Source organism: Planococcus citri, chromosome 3 (assembly GCF_950023065.1).
Source record: "Planococcus citri chromosome 3, ihPlaCitr1.1, whole genome shotgun sequence".
In the NCBI taxonomy this organism is placed as follows: Eukaryota; Metazoa; Arthropoda; class Insecta; order Hemiptera; family Pseudococcidae; genus Planococcus; species Planococcus citri.
In genome coordinates, this window is record NC_088679.1 from 25,345,860 (window position 1) to 25,363,631 (window position 17,772).

At 33.6% G+C, this 17,772-nt stretch overlaps 1 protein-coding gene across 2 annotated transcripts in view; it reads right to left on the minus strand.

Annotated features, from left to right (window-relative positions):
* LOC135841412 (E3 ubiquitin-protein ligase RNF19A-like) overlaps positions 1 to 17,772 on the minus strand; it is a 142,317-nt gene that overhangs the window by 74,669 nt on the left and 49,876 nt on the right. For both annotated transcript variants that reach the window (XM_065358353.1, XM_065358354.1), the window contains exon 2: positions 3,246 to 3,498. In XM_065358353.1, the coding sequence (XP_065214425.1) occupies positions 3,246 to 3,495 (250 nt within the window). In that variant the 5' untranslated portion in view covers positions 3,496 to 3,498. The remainder of the gene's footprint in view (positions 1 to 3,245; positions 3,499 to 17,772) is intronic.

Consider the following 17,772-nt stretch of genomic DNA (forward strand, 5'->3'; position numbering starts at 1 on the left):
CTTATGCGAGTACGGCAATAGTACTCGTACGCCCGTATTCTGCATTGATAACAAATAATTCCTAATTGATTGAATGACGTAATGTGTTTGACGTCAGAGGTTTTAGTTGTACGCTCTCATCTCGCACCGTGCAGTTCTTCTTCGTCCGGCCATCCGATGTGAAAAGTTTCGAGGACGAAGGTATTCGCAGAACACCAACTTCAGCGAAATACAGATGCTGAGCATGAGGAGGGATATTTTTTCGCTGCATAACTTTTTTCCTTCTACCTTGGTCGTTATTAACGTAAAGCTCTGGGTACAACGTACGAAGCGAGGGTTTTCAAGAATATTCGAATGGGCGGGCTTTTTAAGATTTTACAATTTCACGATGCTCTGTAGTCTCCTTTCTGGAACTCTCGGTAAAGTTTTCATGTTTTTAGCGAAATCACCTCTACCTCTGCCCTCGAACCAAAAGTTAATTAGTCTCGAAAATACTAGTTAATTTCTCGTGTCAAATTGACGCTCGCAGGTCGATAATGGAAAATGGAAACTGGTGTTGATGTTCATAGAATAAATGTTCAGATTTTTACGTGTTCTGGCACTCTTTCAAGAAGTTTTTGCCCCTATTACAACGATTCGTAAGAAGAAATGTCTTCAAATTCACATTTGAGAAAAGTAGAACTATACCTAAGTAAGTACCATATTGCAATGCTTAATGTTCAGAACTCGAATGTTTTCATTTTCTGACCGGCGACAAAGTGTTGCATTTCCAGCCTGCCACGAATCGTGCGAATCTTTAGAATCTGATGAAAAACGAGTCTTGACTTTGAATAACTCAAAAAGATCTAGGGGCGTGCCAACAGAGGGTGGGGGTTCTCTACCCTTCTCTCCACCCGACAGAAAAATGTATGCAAAAAGTTGTGAATTTTTAGAGAAAATTGGGTGCGTTGAAAAAGTTAGGAAATTTGGGAAAAAATTATGCAAGCAGGGAAAATCAAAGAATTACCAAAAATCATGGGTTTTTATGTCTTGAATTATTAAGTTTTCAAAAGTTATCACCCAACGAAAGGGAGTAGAAAAATTACTTCTTACATCAAAAATAATGTTGTTTTATTACTTGAAATTTTCCAACAAAAAAAAAGGTCTCTCCATTGCATAGTCAAAACTGCCAGAAAATTTCAACTCCTGTTAAAACATCAAAAAATGTCCTATTTTTCGCCAAAAATTCGGAAATAATAATTTCTAATTTTTGCCAAAATTATTTGTTTTTGAAAAAAATAAAAATATTATGTCCTGAAAAAATAAATAATTGTGATTTTTTGAGAGCTTTTGCCCTCATTTTGCTCGAGCCCTCTTCATATTTTAAAAAATATTTGAAAACTTGGATTGATGTTGTTTTACATTTCAAATATTTCAAATTTAATTATCTAATTTCTCGACACAGCTTTCGAGCTCGCTTCGGTTGAGCTAGATTATTTTTCTTTTTTTTTCTGACCAAAGTGGGTGGGGGTGGGAAGGGGGGTTGAAAGCTTAACTGCTCACATCGAACACAATGTTGTTTTACTTTTGAAAAATTATCAATTTTCTAACGCTTTTACCCTCGCTTCGCTCAGACCTTTCAGACCTTTACTCTTATTTTTGACAGTATTATAATTTCATGAATACTATCGCTGAAATTTTTAAATGTTGAACACATGAAAACCAATTTTTCAACGATTTTTCTCTCATTTCGCTCGGGCAAATTTGAATTCTACTGTGCAAATTTTTCAAAAAATTTCAAGAATGAAAAATTGGTAAAAAAAATTGCTAAATATTGGGAAAATGTGAAAAATGTTATTCAAAAATACCAAAAAGCACAAAATTTTGACGTTGAAATAATTATTGCTTATGCTTATATTGAAAATGTTTTTCTTTGAACCTCACAAATTTGTAGATTTTTTGAAGCTTTCGTCCTCGCTTTCCTCGAACAAAATCGAAAATATTCTATTCTCTTGATTCTCTTCTAGCATTTAATTTTTAAAGCCCAGAAAACTAAAAAAAAAAAAACACGAAAAATTGCAAATTTTCGATTTTTTGTTGCAGAACTAACCTTGCAATAGAACAATTCAATTTTTTTTGTCAAGTATAAAAGCATCTTTTTTGAACATTTAAAATTACCAATTCAACATTATTGTTTCCAACTCCCACTTCCAAAATCTATTAGAATCACATTTGGCTAATCTGCATGAAAAATACAAGATTGGTGGAGGTCTGAGGTGAAAGAGTTGGGAAGATCTGGCTAAAAAAAGTTGACAAATTTTAGTCACACCCCCCTCCCCCACGACACATCTAAAAATATCTCAAACATGAACTTACGGAGAGGAGAATCAACTTCTGTTCTGTTTTCCCCTGAAATCTATGTAGAAGAAAATGAGGAGCCCTTCTCGAGGTCAACATCGTGTGAGATTTTATTCCAAAAAATGTGTTTAAAAAAGAACCTCTTGAAAATCTTTAGTATTACTTATTCGAGCCTTTATCGTTGCACATAATTCGGTTGAAAATAAACTTTTTTGAGAACTTCCAATGAAAATTCTCATTTGACTTTATTTAGGATCATTTAGAACGACCGGAACCGTCATCTTACACCCCCTCCCGCCGGCAGAAATCACGAGAAAAATTCTGCCAAATAGGGCCGTCCCAAGGATGGGAAATGCGACCAAAATACGATTTTCGAATAATTTAATTGGGTTTCACCATTCGAAAAGCCCCTCTCCCTCCCCATCAGGCAAAAGTAAATATAAATCTCAGCGTTTCAACTCGAAACTGGAACTTCAGAAATAGTCAAGGCGAAGCAAACGGTCGAAGGGAAGGCATCAGTGAAGTGAAATTGTAAAAATATTATTAAAAATTCTTAACTTCGCCATTTTTTGCCAAGTTATTTCAATTTAAAGTCAAGTCAGACCTATGTGAACTCGCAGGAAAAAGAATGAACTGCACACATATCCTTTCAAATTGTCTGATAATCTGCTAAATTAGTCCACAACAGAGTAATTCTCCCCTAAATTTTTGGAAACTCATTCCCTACCTAGCTCTTCACAAATGCATCGAGAAAAAACGGAATTTACTAGAATTTATTCGAAATCGCACATTTCTATCTGCAGCATCATCTAATCAGCAATTACTGTCATATTTCAACAATTTTACAAAAGTACGAATATGTACCTAGTACATACGAGGAGATACCAGTTACAAAATATATCAATAATAACGCATGTACGAGTACTTACCGACGGATTTGCGATTTCTAAATCTAAACCTTTGCGGATATAGTGGATTATTATAAAGCAGATATCGGAACGAGAATCGACCGCTGTTGTGATCGCCGTCATTTCCTCCTTTTTTGGAGCGTTTTTTCTTAACCGGTTTATGAGTTATTTGAGCTTGATTTTCCGTAGCTGTTTCCGAACTACTTCCCGCGCTTTCTGGTCTGCTGTGCTTCGTTCTACGCGATTTGTGCTTATCCATCTTGCAATCCATCGTCTGTAACAATAAAATCGTGCGTATGAGAGTACGTCTGCATACCGAACACTGCTAGTATCAAATGACCATCACCCTCGACATATCCCTTCCACTTCGCTTGCTCTTCGCGACAACAAAATAAGACAAAAAATCATCAATTAAATACAATAAAGAAACAAGACTTTGGACTCAGAGCGGTCCAAGTTCAAGTATTATCTCATTACTACGAGCATGTACAACAATACCTTATAAAATGGCAACTCGACATGGTATATTGTCATCTGTGGTATACGGTATAGTACGTATAATCTCAATTGTACGTACATACGTAACGTTACAACTATAACATCTATTCGACATCTGGGTCAAGTTTAATTACCTTGTGGACATACTACAGAGTATACATGTAATGTACACTAATACACGTCGCGTCGCGTCGAGCACCGAGACCGACACAGTAGGTCATATCACCTCCAACACAAAGGTCAACTTTGTATTAGGAAAATTCCGAGTCATCTTGGGTAATCTCGAAAGCTCTCTTGAAAGCTCGAAGAGTTTACATAAACTCCCATCAAACGAAAACTTTTACTTTTGCAGACATATTCTCGAGACTCGAACCTCGCTAATCTCGTATAATATCTTATGGGAAATTCGCCTTTCGTAATTTACCGCCTTTTAACTACACTGCGGTAATTTCATTTCGTAGATAGCAGCCGAACCGAGAGAATACACTGGGTTACCGCACAGCATCCCGACCACGATACCATTACGTATACGAAGAGGTATACGTATGCAGCGATATATACGCCCTTCAATGCGTGTAGTATTAATTCGACGAGATTTAATAATCGAGAAAAGCCTATTAGCAATCATCGGGTTCTCAATTGCGCTCGCTGCCTTCGCCGTCGAGCTCTTGAAACCCTTGAAAAGCCTCATAATACTTGTTGAGATTATCAGCTTCGTCGTTCATCGGCGGCGTTTACGTTACTTAGGTACTCGTGTGTTATCGATGTAAAAGTGAATTTAAATTTGTATTCGTCGAATCAGGTAGGTGTACGTACAGTTGGATAAAAGAGGTCGAACACATGTAGGTATAATTGAAATAAATTAATATGTCGTTATTAAATCTTCGAGTATATTCCTCGATTAATATTGAAAAGACCAAGAATGAATCAATTTTCAACGTTGAAAGGATCGTATCGAGTGAAATTTTAAAAAATTTCTGAAAGCAGTTTTGACGAGGATTGATGATCATTCTTGGCCACATGGCCAGTTTGAATTTTTTTTTCAAAATCAAAACTAAAAACAAACAAACAAAAATATTACAAATTCAAAATTTACATTTTTTCAAATTTTTTATGCTCTCGAAAATGTGGCTGATTTCACACAGTTCTGGTTAGCTCTATCAAATCGTTGAATTTTTAAATTTTTTCTTTTTCCTCGCTGGTCCAATTTATTTCTGCTTCTCTCACTAATTTCATACTTACACCTCTGACACTTCATCTTCAAATGAGTGAGCAGTTTTAAAATATTTTAAATTTTTGGTTTTTTCCAAGATGATGATAATAGACAGGGTGAACGACAACCAACCTGAGCTGCAAGAGATAGATGGGATAGAAGTGCTACAAAGCTTTGTACTATATTTAGGCTCCCTAATAACCAACAGGGGAGGTTCAGAGGATGAGATAAGAAGACGTACATCAATTGCCAAGACAGCTGTAGGAAAACTCTACCGAATCTGGAAAAGCCATGGAATCACCAAGAAAACAAAATTAAAGATTGTAAAACTCTTGCATTCTCAATATTCCTATATGCCTCAGAGACATGGACAGTGAAGAAAACAGACCAGAGCCGGATAGTTGCATTTGAAATGTACTGTTACAGACGAATGCTTAGAATCTCATGGACCAAGAAAAGAACAAACAGGTCAATACTGGAAGAGCTAGGTGTGAAAGATAGACTCAGCGCCATTATGAGAAGGAGGATCCTGAGATATTTTGGACATATAGTGCGGCAAGACAACCTAGAGAAGCTGACTGCGCAGGGACAAGCAGAGGGAAAGAGGTTGCGCGGGAAATCGCCCACAAGGTACACAGACCTTATCAAAAAGGCTACAGGGCTCACCCTCAGGGAATGCTCCAGACAGGCTGAAGACAGAGAAGGTTGGAGGCAGCTGATAGGGGAGGCTCCATAGTCACAAAGCTCGGATACGAGTGAACAATGAAGAAGAAGAAGAGAATTTTAGAAAATAAAAATGAATTGAGCGAGAGTAATAACTTTTGAAATTTTTTTTATGTGAGAAGTTCGGCGTATATTTTTTTGGCTTCAAACTTTTAAAATTTGATTTACAAATGTTGTTTTTTCCCAGAAATTTCAATTTTCATAAGGTCTGTCAATTGTCAAATTCAAAAAACAAAATTTCGTACCTTTTTCGTATTTTTTTCATACAATAATCACGTCTTTTCTTTGGTGGAAAAAAATCGAAGTGTAAAAATTTTTCAAACACAATTTTTCTTCATTTATTTGATTTTTTTCTCATTTTAAAATTCTGTTCAAAATTTTATACATGGTACTGTGCCCTAAATACGCCAGGTGCCCAATAACGCCAACAGCTAATATCTCAAAAACTAAAAGTCATACCGGGCTATAACACATACTCAGGTATTCTATAAATGAAAACAACGTGACCAGCAAAATCTTGTTGTGATTTTCAAAATCCAAAAATTTTACATTCAAAGTTTTTCATTGGCAGTGCGGTGCAAATATCAAAAACGAAATTTTGAAAATAGATGAAGAAAAACATATTTTTGGCAAGTTCATCAGCTTTCTAATGAATATTTGTACCTTTTTCTACATGTTAAGCTCATAGACGATCCATTTTATGCATTTTTTTCATGCTAAAATTTTTCTTCAAAGTTGAACATTGGGGTGTCCTAACAACGCCAACGTAATTTTTTTCAATTTTTTTTCAGAAATGTCAAAAAGACGTAGAGGTGATTAATAAGTAATAATTACCTATTTCAATATTATTGATTTTCAATACATTTTTTTGTATTTTTTACAATTTATTTTTTTGTTTTTTAAATTTGAAAATGCATTTTTATTGGGGTAAAAATTCACTTTTGGGGATAATTTTGGTGGTAGGGCATACATTTTTCATCGTAGATTTCAATAATTGCGTTAAAAATTGGTTTTATCACAAAATTTTAGATTTAAAATTGAAATCACTTTTTTAAAATTTGAAAATGCATTTTGATTGGGGTTTAAATCAGGGTGTCTACCAAAATTTAATTTTCAAAAATAGCGACTTTTCGCGACCTTTTTTCGCGACTTTTTTTCAGTACCCCCCCCCCCCAACTTTTGGTCAAAGAAAATGAAATAATATGCCCGAGCGAAGCGAGGGCGAAAGCTTTTGAAATTTTGAATTTTTATGATTATTTAAAATGCTAATTCGGCAGTAGCATTAACATTGAATAATAATACGAAAAGTTTTAAAAAATTAAAATCGGGACTATTTATAGCGACTTTTTGGTATTTTTGGCGAAAATCGCGACCTTTTCACGACTTTAGCGACCTATTTTCAAAATCGCGACTTTTCGCGACTTTTAACGCTATAGCGACCTGGTAGACACCCTGTAAATTCACTTTTGCAGATAATTTTGGTGGTAGGGCATACATTTCTCATCGTAGATTTCAATAACTTCATTCAAAATTGGTTTTATCGCAAAATTTTATATTTAAAATTTAAAAAAAATTTGCATTTTTTTTCACTTTTTTGAAATTTGAAAATGCATTTTGATTGGGGTTAAAATTTACTTTTGCGGATAATTTTGGTGGTAGGGTATACTCAAAACTGGTTATATCGCAAAATTCTACATTCAAAATTTAAAAAAAAAAGTGTTGGCGTTGTTAGGTACCCAGTTCCTAATAACGCCAAAACGGTGACCTCACTTTGAACTGTTATAGCTCGAAGGAAAAAGATTATAAAAATTCAAACATTCACTCAAAATATACCTTCATGTATCCTTTATCACCTACACAAATCAGAATAGAATGGGAATAAGTTTAATTGTGACTGAATAATTCCAATTTTTCGAGTGCATGGCGTTAATATGGCACAGTACCTCATTTTTGACAGTTTATCATTCTTTTTTAGGTTATTTTCCAATTTTGAACTTTTTATTCTTAAATTCGTCGTTTTTTCGGTTAGTAGACATAGACACCTGGATTTTGAAACATAAAAGCGAAAAGGCCTGAACGAAGCGAGGACAAAAGCTTTTGAAAATTCGTATTTCGAGGAGTAACAAATTGTTGAATCATTGTACACGTTTCGTCTACTTCTGCCCCTTTTTGGTTTTCCTTGATCTGGCCACTCGAAGAAGACACGATTTGGTCGTTTAAAAAACATTGTACGTTTGTGAAGGAAACGTAGAGCTACACATAAGGAGTAGGTACTCGAATTTCGATGCATTTCAAAGTGGAATAATAATATTGTTATTTTAACGCGTACAAGATAACCACGCTGATGTACTCTTATAGTATACGAGTATTTTTGCTGAATACACGTATTTCGTCGAGTACGCCTTCGCTCGTGTCGAAGAAAAACAACCTGTGTATTATCATTCGACCGACGTATGATAAAAATTGAAAATATTCTCCAAGGCGTGTTGTACAGTAAACAAAATATCGTTTTATGGATTACTCGCGCATATCAAACGTATCACGAATTATTCCGTAGTTTGCAAAAATAAAATCACATAAACCGATGACGTACTCGACGAGATGACTTTCTGGCAACTCGATCATCTGGTCAAGTACCTGGTCTGTTCGGTACGAGTCGCCCGGATCGAGGTGGTAGATATTTCATTTTTCAATTATTTTTATCGTAAAAGCGATAAATATATCGCCAAGGTCGTCGTATAAGAATGTGTTTTACTACAACTTAACCCAGATCAGTGAAAGTGCACTTACTGTGTATGGATGTCAAGATCAATGTATGCATTGTAGAAAGTATGAACGATATGTACGCTTTATACAAGATAGGTATAATATTTTAGAATGGGTACTCGCTCTCGTTTCTGAGTAAATGGCGTGTCCGGTGTTTTTTTTTTTTTGCGGTTTAGTTGACCAGTGTCTAGTCCACCCCCACTCACCGTTCTCTTCACACTTTCTGTATAGTACCTGTCTGTTTATTGCCCAGTGTCCATGTATTAGATGTGCAATGAAGCGAATTATTCCACAATACGATCGGGTAATTTTTCAGGTGCGCACGAGTTGCCTGTTTTGTGATGAGAAATTGGATAAAAAAAAGTGTGGGTGATTTAGGTGCACTGCCTGCACTCTCAACGAGAGAACTTTCGAGATCTACGATTTAGAGGTCGAATCGATACACAATTAATGTTTGCATTCATCTATAAAAAATTGAGGTGTCTCATTCTGGATATTTTGGATTGAAAAGGTTGCATAAGTATTTGAAAATGGTGCTATCAAAAATTAATTAGGTAATTTGTCTAATTTCACTTTCAATTTTTTTTTTCTTCAAAATTTGGATATTATTGTTTTATCCAACTTGAGCCCTGAAAATTTTCGTGTTTTTATGACGTTTTGTTGTTTCATTATGCTTGCACTTGAAGCTACTTTCATATTATTTGCTCAAATTCTGAGTTATCTTATCAATTTTTCGTCGTTTTTATTGCTCAAATCTGTTTACGAGTTTTGACAGTTTTATTTTATCATTTATGCACATTCTGCTCAATTTTACTGATTTTCAGTAATTTTTGTATCGATTTTAAAGTTTTTTCTAATGAGAATTTCTAGAGCTGGGATTTTCATGCAGAAATATGATGAAAATATGCAATATTTTATGCAATTTTTTTCACCCAGAATACGCAAAAAATATGCAAAAATTTCAGTTCGAGTGACGTATCCCTGATAAGGATTTTTGCAGCTTAAAAAACATGAAAACTGTTAATTCTACAGTTCAACACAAAATGAACCCAGTAATTGAAAAAATACATTTTTCATTTCAAAAAATAGGCAAAACAAGACGTCATTTATAAATTCATAAATTATTCCCGGAAAAAATTTTCTTCATGACATTTTAGCAGTGTTGTGATTTTTTGAACAAAAAAAGTCTTTAAAATCTTCATTTTATGAAGCCAAAAAAAAACACCCTGTAAAATTTTAGTATCTGAAGTTGGAAATTTTGGTAACGAGAGTTGGCATTTTTAGCGACCTCCCCTTCCCCCTCTCACCCGAGAAACCACTTCGGTTCTTCCCAGCGATTTCCAATAACCAGAATCCATCAAGTGGCGAAGTGAAAAAAATGTCACGACTACGTCGACATTTTTATCGAAGACAGATAATCAACGAAGCTCGTCGTCGTCGTATTCCCACATTTAATTAAAAACTGCCATAAAGCTGGCAAACTTTCACGAGTAGGTATTCGTACACGAGATATAAATTTCCATATGATTTCATTTCAAATGAACAGCCTCTGGAATAATTTCGTCGAAGCAATATTCGATTGGAAATATCAAATTTCTACGACACGACACGACGAAGAGCAGAAAAATCAGCCAACACGTGATTATTCTTTCTCCCCTGGTACCTCGTAGTAAATAACGAATTGCAAAACACAAACAAAAATACATTCGTTGAATCGACAAAACACGAGAATGATGTTTTATTAGGGAAAAATTTTCCAGAAAGGAAACTCCGCCATTCGTCGAGTAAGTATTCGGAGCACATTGCTTCGAGCATATTTTCCAGGCAACCATTAACAATAGGAAAATTGTGTTTCACGTCGCATTTAGACTACAAAAACACACACATAAAATTACCGAATACTTTCAGCACATGACTGGGTACCAAAGGGAGGAAAAAATTTACAAATATGATCGTAATGTATACGGGTATTATATACACGGTGGCGGTGTCGAGTTTTCTCTATACAGAATAACTTATTCCCTTTGTATAGAGCATACTGTTTTGCATTAAACGATTACATTGTTGTATTTTTACATCGATATTCCACGTTTCCTGTTATGAATTCAAAATGCAGGCGACAAATTGCGCTAGTTTTATATTATCGTGCAAAATATCACGTATTATTTCATCAAATATTGCCAGTAAGTAATTACGAATGTACATAACGTTTCACTTCAAGTCGCCAATCAGACAGACGTAAGCAAGATAATATGAAACTAGCAACTGGACCAGGGCCAAGAAACCCGCTGCTACGGTCTTCGTACTACATTTTCAGTTTCGCGAGATTCCTAAAACGTAGAAAATTTTCACCAACGAATAAATATCATTAATATTACATCTAATTATTAGCAAATGTACCGTTACAATGACACTCGTGATTCATTTTTTGTCGTCACTAGATCCCCGAGTCATCCAAAGTTTATGTTTTGGACGTTGAAAAATTTCGCATCGAAAAATACACGCAATATTAAAGTGTAATATTTTTCTGTAATGACGTAGGTAGGATCAGAGAAATATGGATTTTTTTTCGTTTTAAAAAAATATAATCACTTTAATGGTAACTTGATAAGTATTTTAAGTTAATGAAGAAAAAAAATCTTGTTTAAAAAATACACAAGTCGAGTTTCTTTTGGAAAACTTTTGCTCAGCAAAGTTTCGGAGTTTCGGTTTATTTTCGCTTGGAAAAAAAATGAAGAGAAAAACCACGCCAAATTAATCATTGCTACTGTCGACGACGGCGTCAAAAAGTCACCAAACTTGTTCGCTCGAATTAGCCGATGAATTATTACAATATGAAATTAACCGAGTAAGACGAAAATTTATTAATACTTGAGTTTAAAAGTATACGATTCGAATGTTAATTTGAATGAAAAATCCATCGACTGACTGACCAATTCATCATATTTTGGTTTGATGGTTGTACAAGCTTTTCACAAAAAATTTCAATTTTGTAAATCTTACAAACGTGAGCAATGGACTCGAAGCTAGTGAAACTTTTTCTTTGCGAATTTAAACTACACTCGTACATATTGTATAAAGAAGATTGAGTGGATATGTAAAAAGAACATGCAGAAAGAAACGTTAAAAATGTCTCGAAAGCAGATTGCACTGTTTATTTTTCGTGACAAAAAATGAATTAATTTAAACGAAATTAATCCGACTGTTTGAAATTAAAGATAAGAATTTAAATTTTCAACAAAGTAAATACTTGCGTACGACGATGCAAAATGTTCTTCAAGTCGAATTTTCCTTTCTATGTTGTCGTCAACATGACTGAGAATTTTACGTTTAACCAAATTAATATCAATCTACGAGAGAAAGGAAGGGAATGTTGATGAAATTGGTACAAGTTTAGAAATTCAGAAATGCTCAAATTTTCAACAGAGTACAATATACTTACTCTAATGGAAGTTTTGCCATATTTTGGTAGTTCTAAAAGTGATTTGGGCAACCCTGAACAATGAAATAGACAATTGTGCACAGGGCTTCCTTTGTGGGGACATCCGGGGATACACACTGCCCCCAAAAGAAATTTAAAAAATATCGAAAAGTTGCCATACTGGAAAAAATAAAAGAATTTGGGGGAAAAAATAAAATTATGAAGGCTGACAAAAAATTTCAAGCAATTTTGTAAAAAGCAGGACTTTTGTTTGGCAAACTTTGAAACAAAAAGAGGACTTTTTAGGCAGACAAGGCAAAAATCAATAATTTTAGGACGTTTTGGCAAAAAACAGAAATATCTTAGCAATTTTGGCAAAACATTATGACTATGACGAAAAAAACTACAACTTTTTTATCAACTCGTCAAAAATTGACATTTTCTAACAATTTTGAAAAAAAACGAGATATTTTTGACAATTTTGGCAAAAATGGTTTTTTTCTCCCAATTTTACCAAAAGTGGACACTTTATGACTATTTTGCCAGAAATTGATGCTTCAGCTTTCTGACAACTTTTCCTAAAGTTAACACTGTTTGACTAGTGCAAATTTGACAAACAAAAAAAGAGAGCAAGTTTGTAAAAAAAAAACAGGAATTTTGTTTGGTAATTTGGGAACAAGAAGAGGACCTTTCAAATAGATAAAGCGAAAATAAAATCTATAAAAAAATTGAAATGAACCATGATTTTAGTAAAAATGTTCCATAAAAAGCCACAAAACATCGATTTCTACAGGTAACTCGACGAATTAGATATTCAAAAAAAATCACATAGCAAAAAAGTCAAAAAATTACGTAAAAATTGAACACATTAAAAAACTGCCAAAAAAAATCACGTATATAGCAAAAAAGGTTGAAAATGACTTAAAAATTGATAATGTTATGAACATAATTATGTATTAAAAAATCGCCAAACGAGTTGAAAAGCCCAAAATTAATATTTATATCATATTTTGTAAAAAATACCACAAAAATTGTTCCAAATGTAAAACTTATCAAAATAAGTTGAAAATTTTAGGAAAAAATCCGATAAATTGCTTTAAAAATGTTGAAAAATGGCAAAAAATAAATTCAAAAAATAACGTGTAAATTCGTTCAGAAAGTTACAAGAATTTTTACAGCAACAAAAATATCGCTAAAACAGTACTTCAAAACATTTAAAAGTTCATAAAATATCATAAAAATACGGAAATTGTTCAATGAACCGAAAAATTGATTAAAATCCCGAAAAAGTAACTTTAGATGGATTTTTTCAGAGAACCAACAAAAAAAAGTAAGCAGTTATTATGCCTAAAATTTCGACAGGAAGTTGAAGACATTTTGAAAAATTAAAATACGCAAGTATTTATAACGATCAATGAACTTTTTCAAAAAAATCATAGAACCAATCGTATATTTCGTACAATGGCAAAAAATGTAACAAACTTTTCCAAAAATCACTCAAAAATACATTTTTTTCTATCGAATTTTCGGTCAATTTTCATGGTATTTCTGGTCATGAATGAATTCATTTTACAATCAGACAAATAATTTTTTTTTTAATACTTAGACAAGCATGACACTGAAAATTTATCAAAAAAATTTGTATTTTTCAAATTAGAATCAGTGGAATCGAAAGTGATTTTGGTTAAATAGTTTCATTGAGCCAAATTCACTCAATTTTTTGCAAAAAAAATCAGTCAGGCGTAATTATTCATTTCAAATTAGAATTCATTTCACTCTCATTGCTCACAATTTGTCAGAATTGTAAACCATTTCACTAATCCATGTCTACACAAACAGTATGGCGAACAAAATCGAAAAAAGTATAAAAACTAAATAATTTACACTCACCGCAACACGACTCGACGTATAATTTAATTACAATCAACTCAATTCCTCAATGACTTCAACAATAAGTTCACTTTTTCATCACTTTTACTCAATTAACAAACACCACATTTTTGCACGAACGTAAAATCCAAATACAAGTATTTACGTATTCAAATATCGCGAAGACTTTTTCGAAAACACGTCTCCGGTTGCATTTCACGTTACATTTGTAACACACTTTTTGTTTTGGCATCATGTGTGAATTCTCAGTCCACCTTTCCGTTTCCCTGTTTTTCTGCATACATTTCATTTTCCAGCCATTTCTGAGAACAGGGGTGAGGGTGAAAAAACCCAAACCCTTGCACGTAATTAAAATATCGCGTGTTTTTCCTCCGTTTCCTGGTATACTCTTTAGAGAGATACGCATGACCTAGTGTTCGCTTTTACGGGTAAAATTCCATATACGAAAGAAAGAAAAAAAAAAACATTCGGATAATTTTATACCTTTTACAGCTCGACCACCGTTTGCCATTCGCCATTCGAGTCGATTTATAACTACGTATTGTTTACTTGTGGTGTGGGGGACAAAGATTTAAGCTGTGTGTCGCGTAAGTATAACGAGTTGGTATATTTTTATCAAAATTTCAAGTATAATTAGCACGTTTTAACGCTCAAATTATACCAACACAACGTTTGAATTTAAACTATGAGAAATCGACCAATAATCCTTCGTTATCTTTGACTGGTTTTTTTCCTTCGTTTTCAGCCATAACATGCCAGATTCGTGCTGTTCTCTGGGCTTCGGTCATTTAATTTCGTAACAACGAACATTTTGAATACAAAAGTTGAAAACAGGTATACTTGAGACAGACAAGGTGTCTTTCTGCTTGCTGTGTCTTTTCTATACGTCTCTCTCGTCTCCGTCTGCATAATACATTTATGTAATATGTATGTATGTAGATTTGCACTACTATGCAGTTCTTTCTCTTCGAGGACAAGTATTTATATAGAGCTAATTGGCTCATTAGCGTTAGACGAGATGATTTGTTGTAAGGTATGGTAATCTAGCTGCAGCTACACGTATTCAAGGTTAATACAAATGTATATATTTTTGTACCACATTCGAATACCTATTTACTTACTACACCTATACTCGTAAGCTAAGTGTGTTTTTCCAACATCACCGACGACGACCGACGACGCTCCTTTTAAATGGCTCAAGTGTAATAAAAAGTCAACTTAACGTAATTAGGTATACTCTGAGACAGATAAATTGCCTCGTCGTAATCATAAAGGGATTACAACAATTTTATACCTCTTTTTTTCTTTTTCCTTTTCCTGCTTGTCTTTCTGCTCCTTTTGAGAGCGAAATACGCGAGTAGTTTTTTACTCGACCTCATTTTTCCGTAAACAAATCTGATGACCATAACCCAGTTCTACGGTAAATCGACGTGTTTTATAAACATTTCCTCTTCTTCAATACATATTCCGGTGTATTTTTGTATGTATCTACAAAAATGCCCACATTTAGATCCCTAGTGAGATAAAAGGGTACCCTAAACCAATACATTCGTAGGTTTTAATCCTGCGGAAAAAAAATTTCAAGATGTAAGGTCACCATATTATACACATATTCGTCGGAATGTCATTGTCGAATACATATCATCGATAACCTGAGCTATATTGAAATTGACGTGCAGTTCGATTATCATTCAACTGGTATATTTCGATTTTACGAGCATTACATTTTCTCCAACAAGGTCACTGATAAAATGCCACATGAAATTATCATCGATATGGTATTTTTCATACACAGGTACGAAAACATTCCTGCAACAAATTCTATTTACGTTTCAGGTGATATTGCGGATGTTGTATAAGACGTAATAGTCGAAAAATGAGGGTTCGTTTCGGCGAAATTGAATTGATAAAATTTTTTATCGAAGTTCGGTCCAAAAATGAAATACGATACGAAAATAATCTACACTCTCTAAAAATAAAAAATTCCATTTTTTCAAAAATTTTGAACACTTTGATCCTTAAATTTTTAAAACAGCCACGTTATTCCCGAAGAATTGAAGATGAGAAATACGTTCACCCTTTTAGAATACGACTCGTGATAAAGTATCGTCATCATTCGCAATGATTATACTTTTGATCATTCCCTCACTGGGCTGAATTACACAATCATTTTATCTCTAACAATCACCTATCGTGATAAGATTTCGAAAATCTTTTTTTTTTTTTTAAATTCACCATCATGTTTGTTTTCATTCATTGGAGAGATGACAGAGGGAGGTAAGATTGAGGATTAGAACTGTTTCAAAGGCTTGGATGTGATTACATGAAGTCCAAAAATCGAACAAATCCTGGATACTGATAAAAGCTGGAGGGGAAATTTACTTTGAGAGGGAGCAGATTCAGAAAAATCTTGAGCTTTCTAGTCGAACATGAAGCAGAACCAGCAGTCCCCAAAGTAGGGTCAATTTTTTCAGAAAGCGTGATTTTTTGCCTCGACCAGGTCCCTACCCCAGGAGCAAACAAAAGCCAAACGTTGATAAGAATTTTCTATAAAATTTTATCATCTGAAAATTTTTTCAATTGAGGGGTTCCATGGAAAAGGGGTCTTAGTCATTTTTTTTTGTTTTTCTGATTTTTACAATTCTGAATAATATTCAAAATTACCCCCTCCCCCCTAAATTTTTTTATCAATTCCACCATATTCAGTGATATTTAAGTGTTCTTCCACGAAAAAAAAAACGAATTGGAAAATGTTTGTTTACAGAAAAAAATTTCAAGTCCATTTGAACTTGCAAAAAATCAGTAAAATAAAATTAACTAAGGCCTCTATTATATGAAGCCCCTCAATTCCTTTTTCCGAATTTTTTTTAAGACCCACCAAGAAAAAATTTTAACGCAGCATTTCATTTTTTCTTCTTTTATTTTTTTGGAAAATTCGACAGCGCTCACACGAAAAAATTTCAAACATCACGAAAAAATTGGAATGAAATAGGGGCATATGGATGGAGGAGGAGACGGTGGGAGGGGGCTCAATTTTGGAATTTCTAGTCTCCGAAAAAAATAGTGAAAACAGAAATTTTTGAAAATTTTCAACAATCAACAGAATTTTAATGTTTTTGAATTCGAAAAAATATCCATTATGGAAGGTGCGTTGAGAGAGAAAAGATGCAAAAAAATTTTGATCGTCTGAAATTTCAAATTAGAATTTGAAGGGGGAAATAAAATGTTGAGCATCTTATTATTTTCAAATGGAAATTTTTTCTATTTGGGAAATGTTGATGCTGCCAAGAAATATCTAATTACAAGCTTTCAAACTTCAACTTACCAAAACTCCAAAAAATATATTTTTCGTAATTGAAACCCTCTGCGGTATCTAACCCTAAAAAAAAGTTTTCAGGAAAAAGTGGAAAAATGAAAAAATTTGAAATTTGTAAGACCTCTAATTGATTTTATGAGACGAAAGCAGAAATGCAAAAAAAATGTCAATCAAATAAAATTTTATGTGATAAATAATTTGAAATCGTTTCCAATTTTTTTCACCACAATAATTCATTTTTAAAGAAAAATATCTCTAGTTTCGTTGAAAAATTTAAGGAAAAAAATACACAGCATCACCGGTGGAGTACCTACCATTAGTGTCATTTCATCTTGAATCTAATTCTCAGTGTTACACACTCATTTATGTTTTCTAAAAAAAAACTGTTACTCATATCCATTTGGAAACCGATAGTAAAAAATGCTATCAGCTGCCCTGAGAAGTTTCTAGGGAAACTTCATTCACAATTTTTTTTTCTTCCGACATTAATTTTTTGGAAAAAAGAACATTATTACCGCTCATATAAAATTTTCTCCAAAAAAACCATCATTATTGGGAAAAAATTCATTATCGCATCAAAATTACGCATAATTCGAAGAGGAATACATTTCACCGAAAAACACGATAACCAAACATTTTTTGGAGGAAATATTCTCCTCTCATTAATCATTATTTTTTTACGAAAGAAATAAAAACATACTGAACGAAATACTTTTACCAT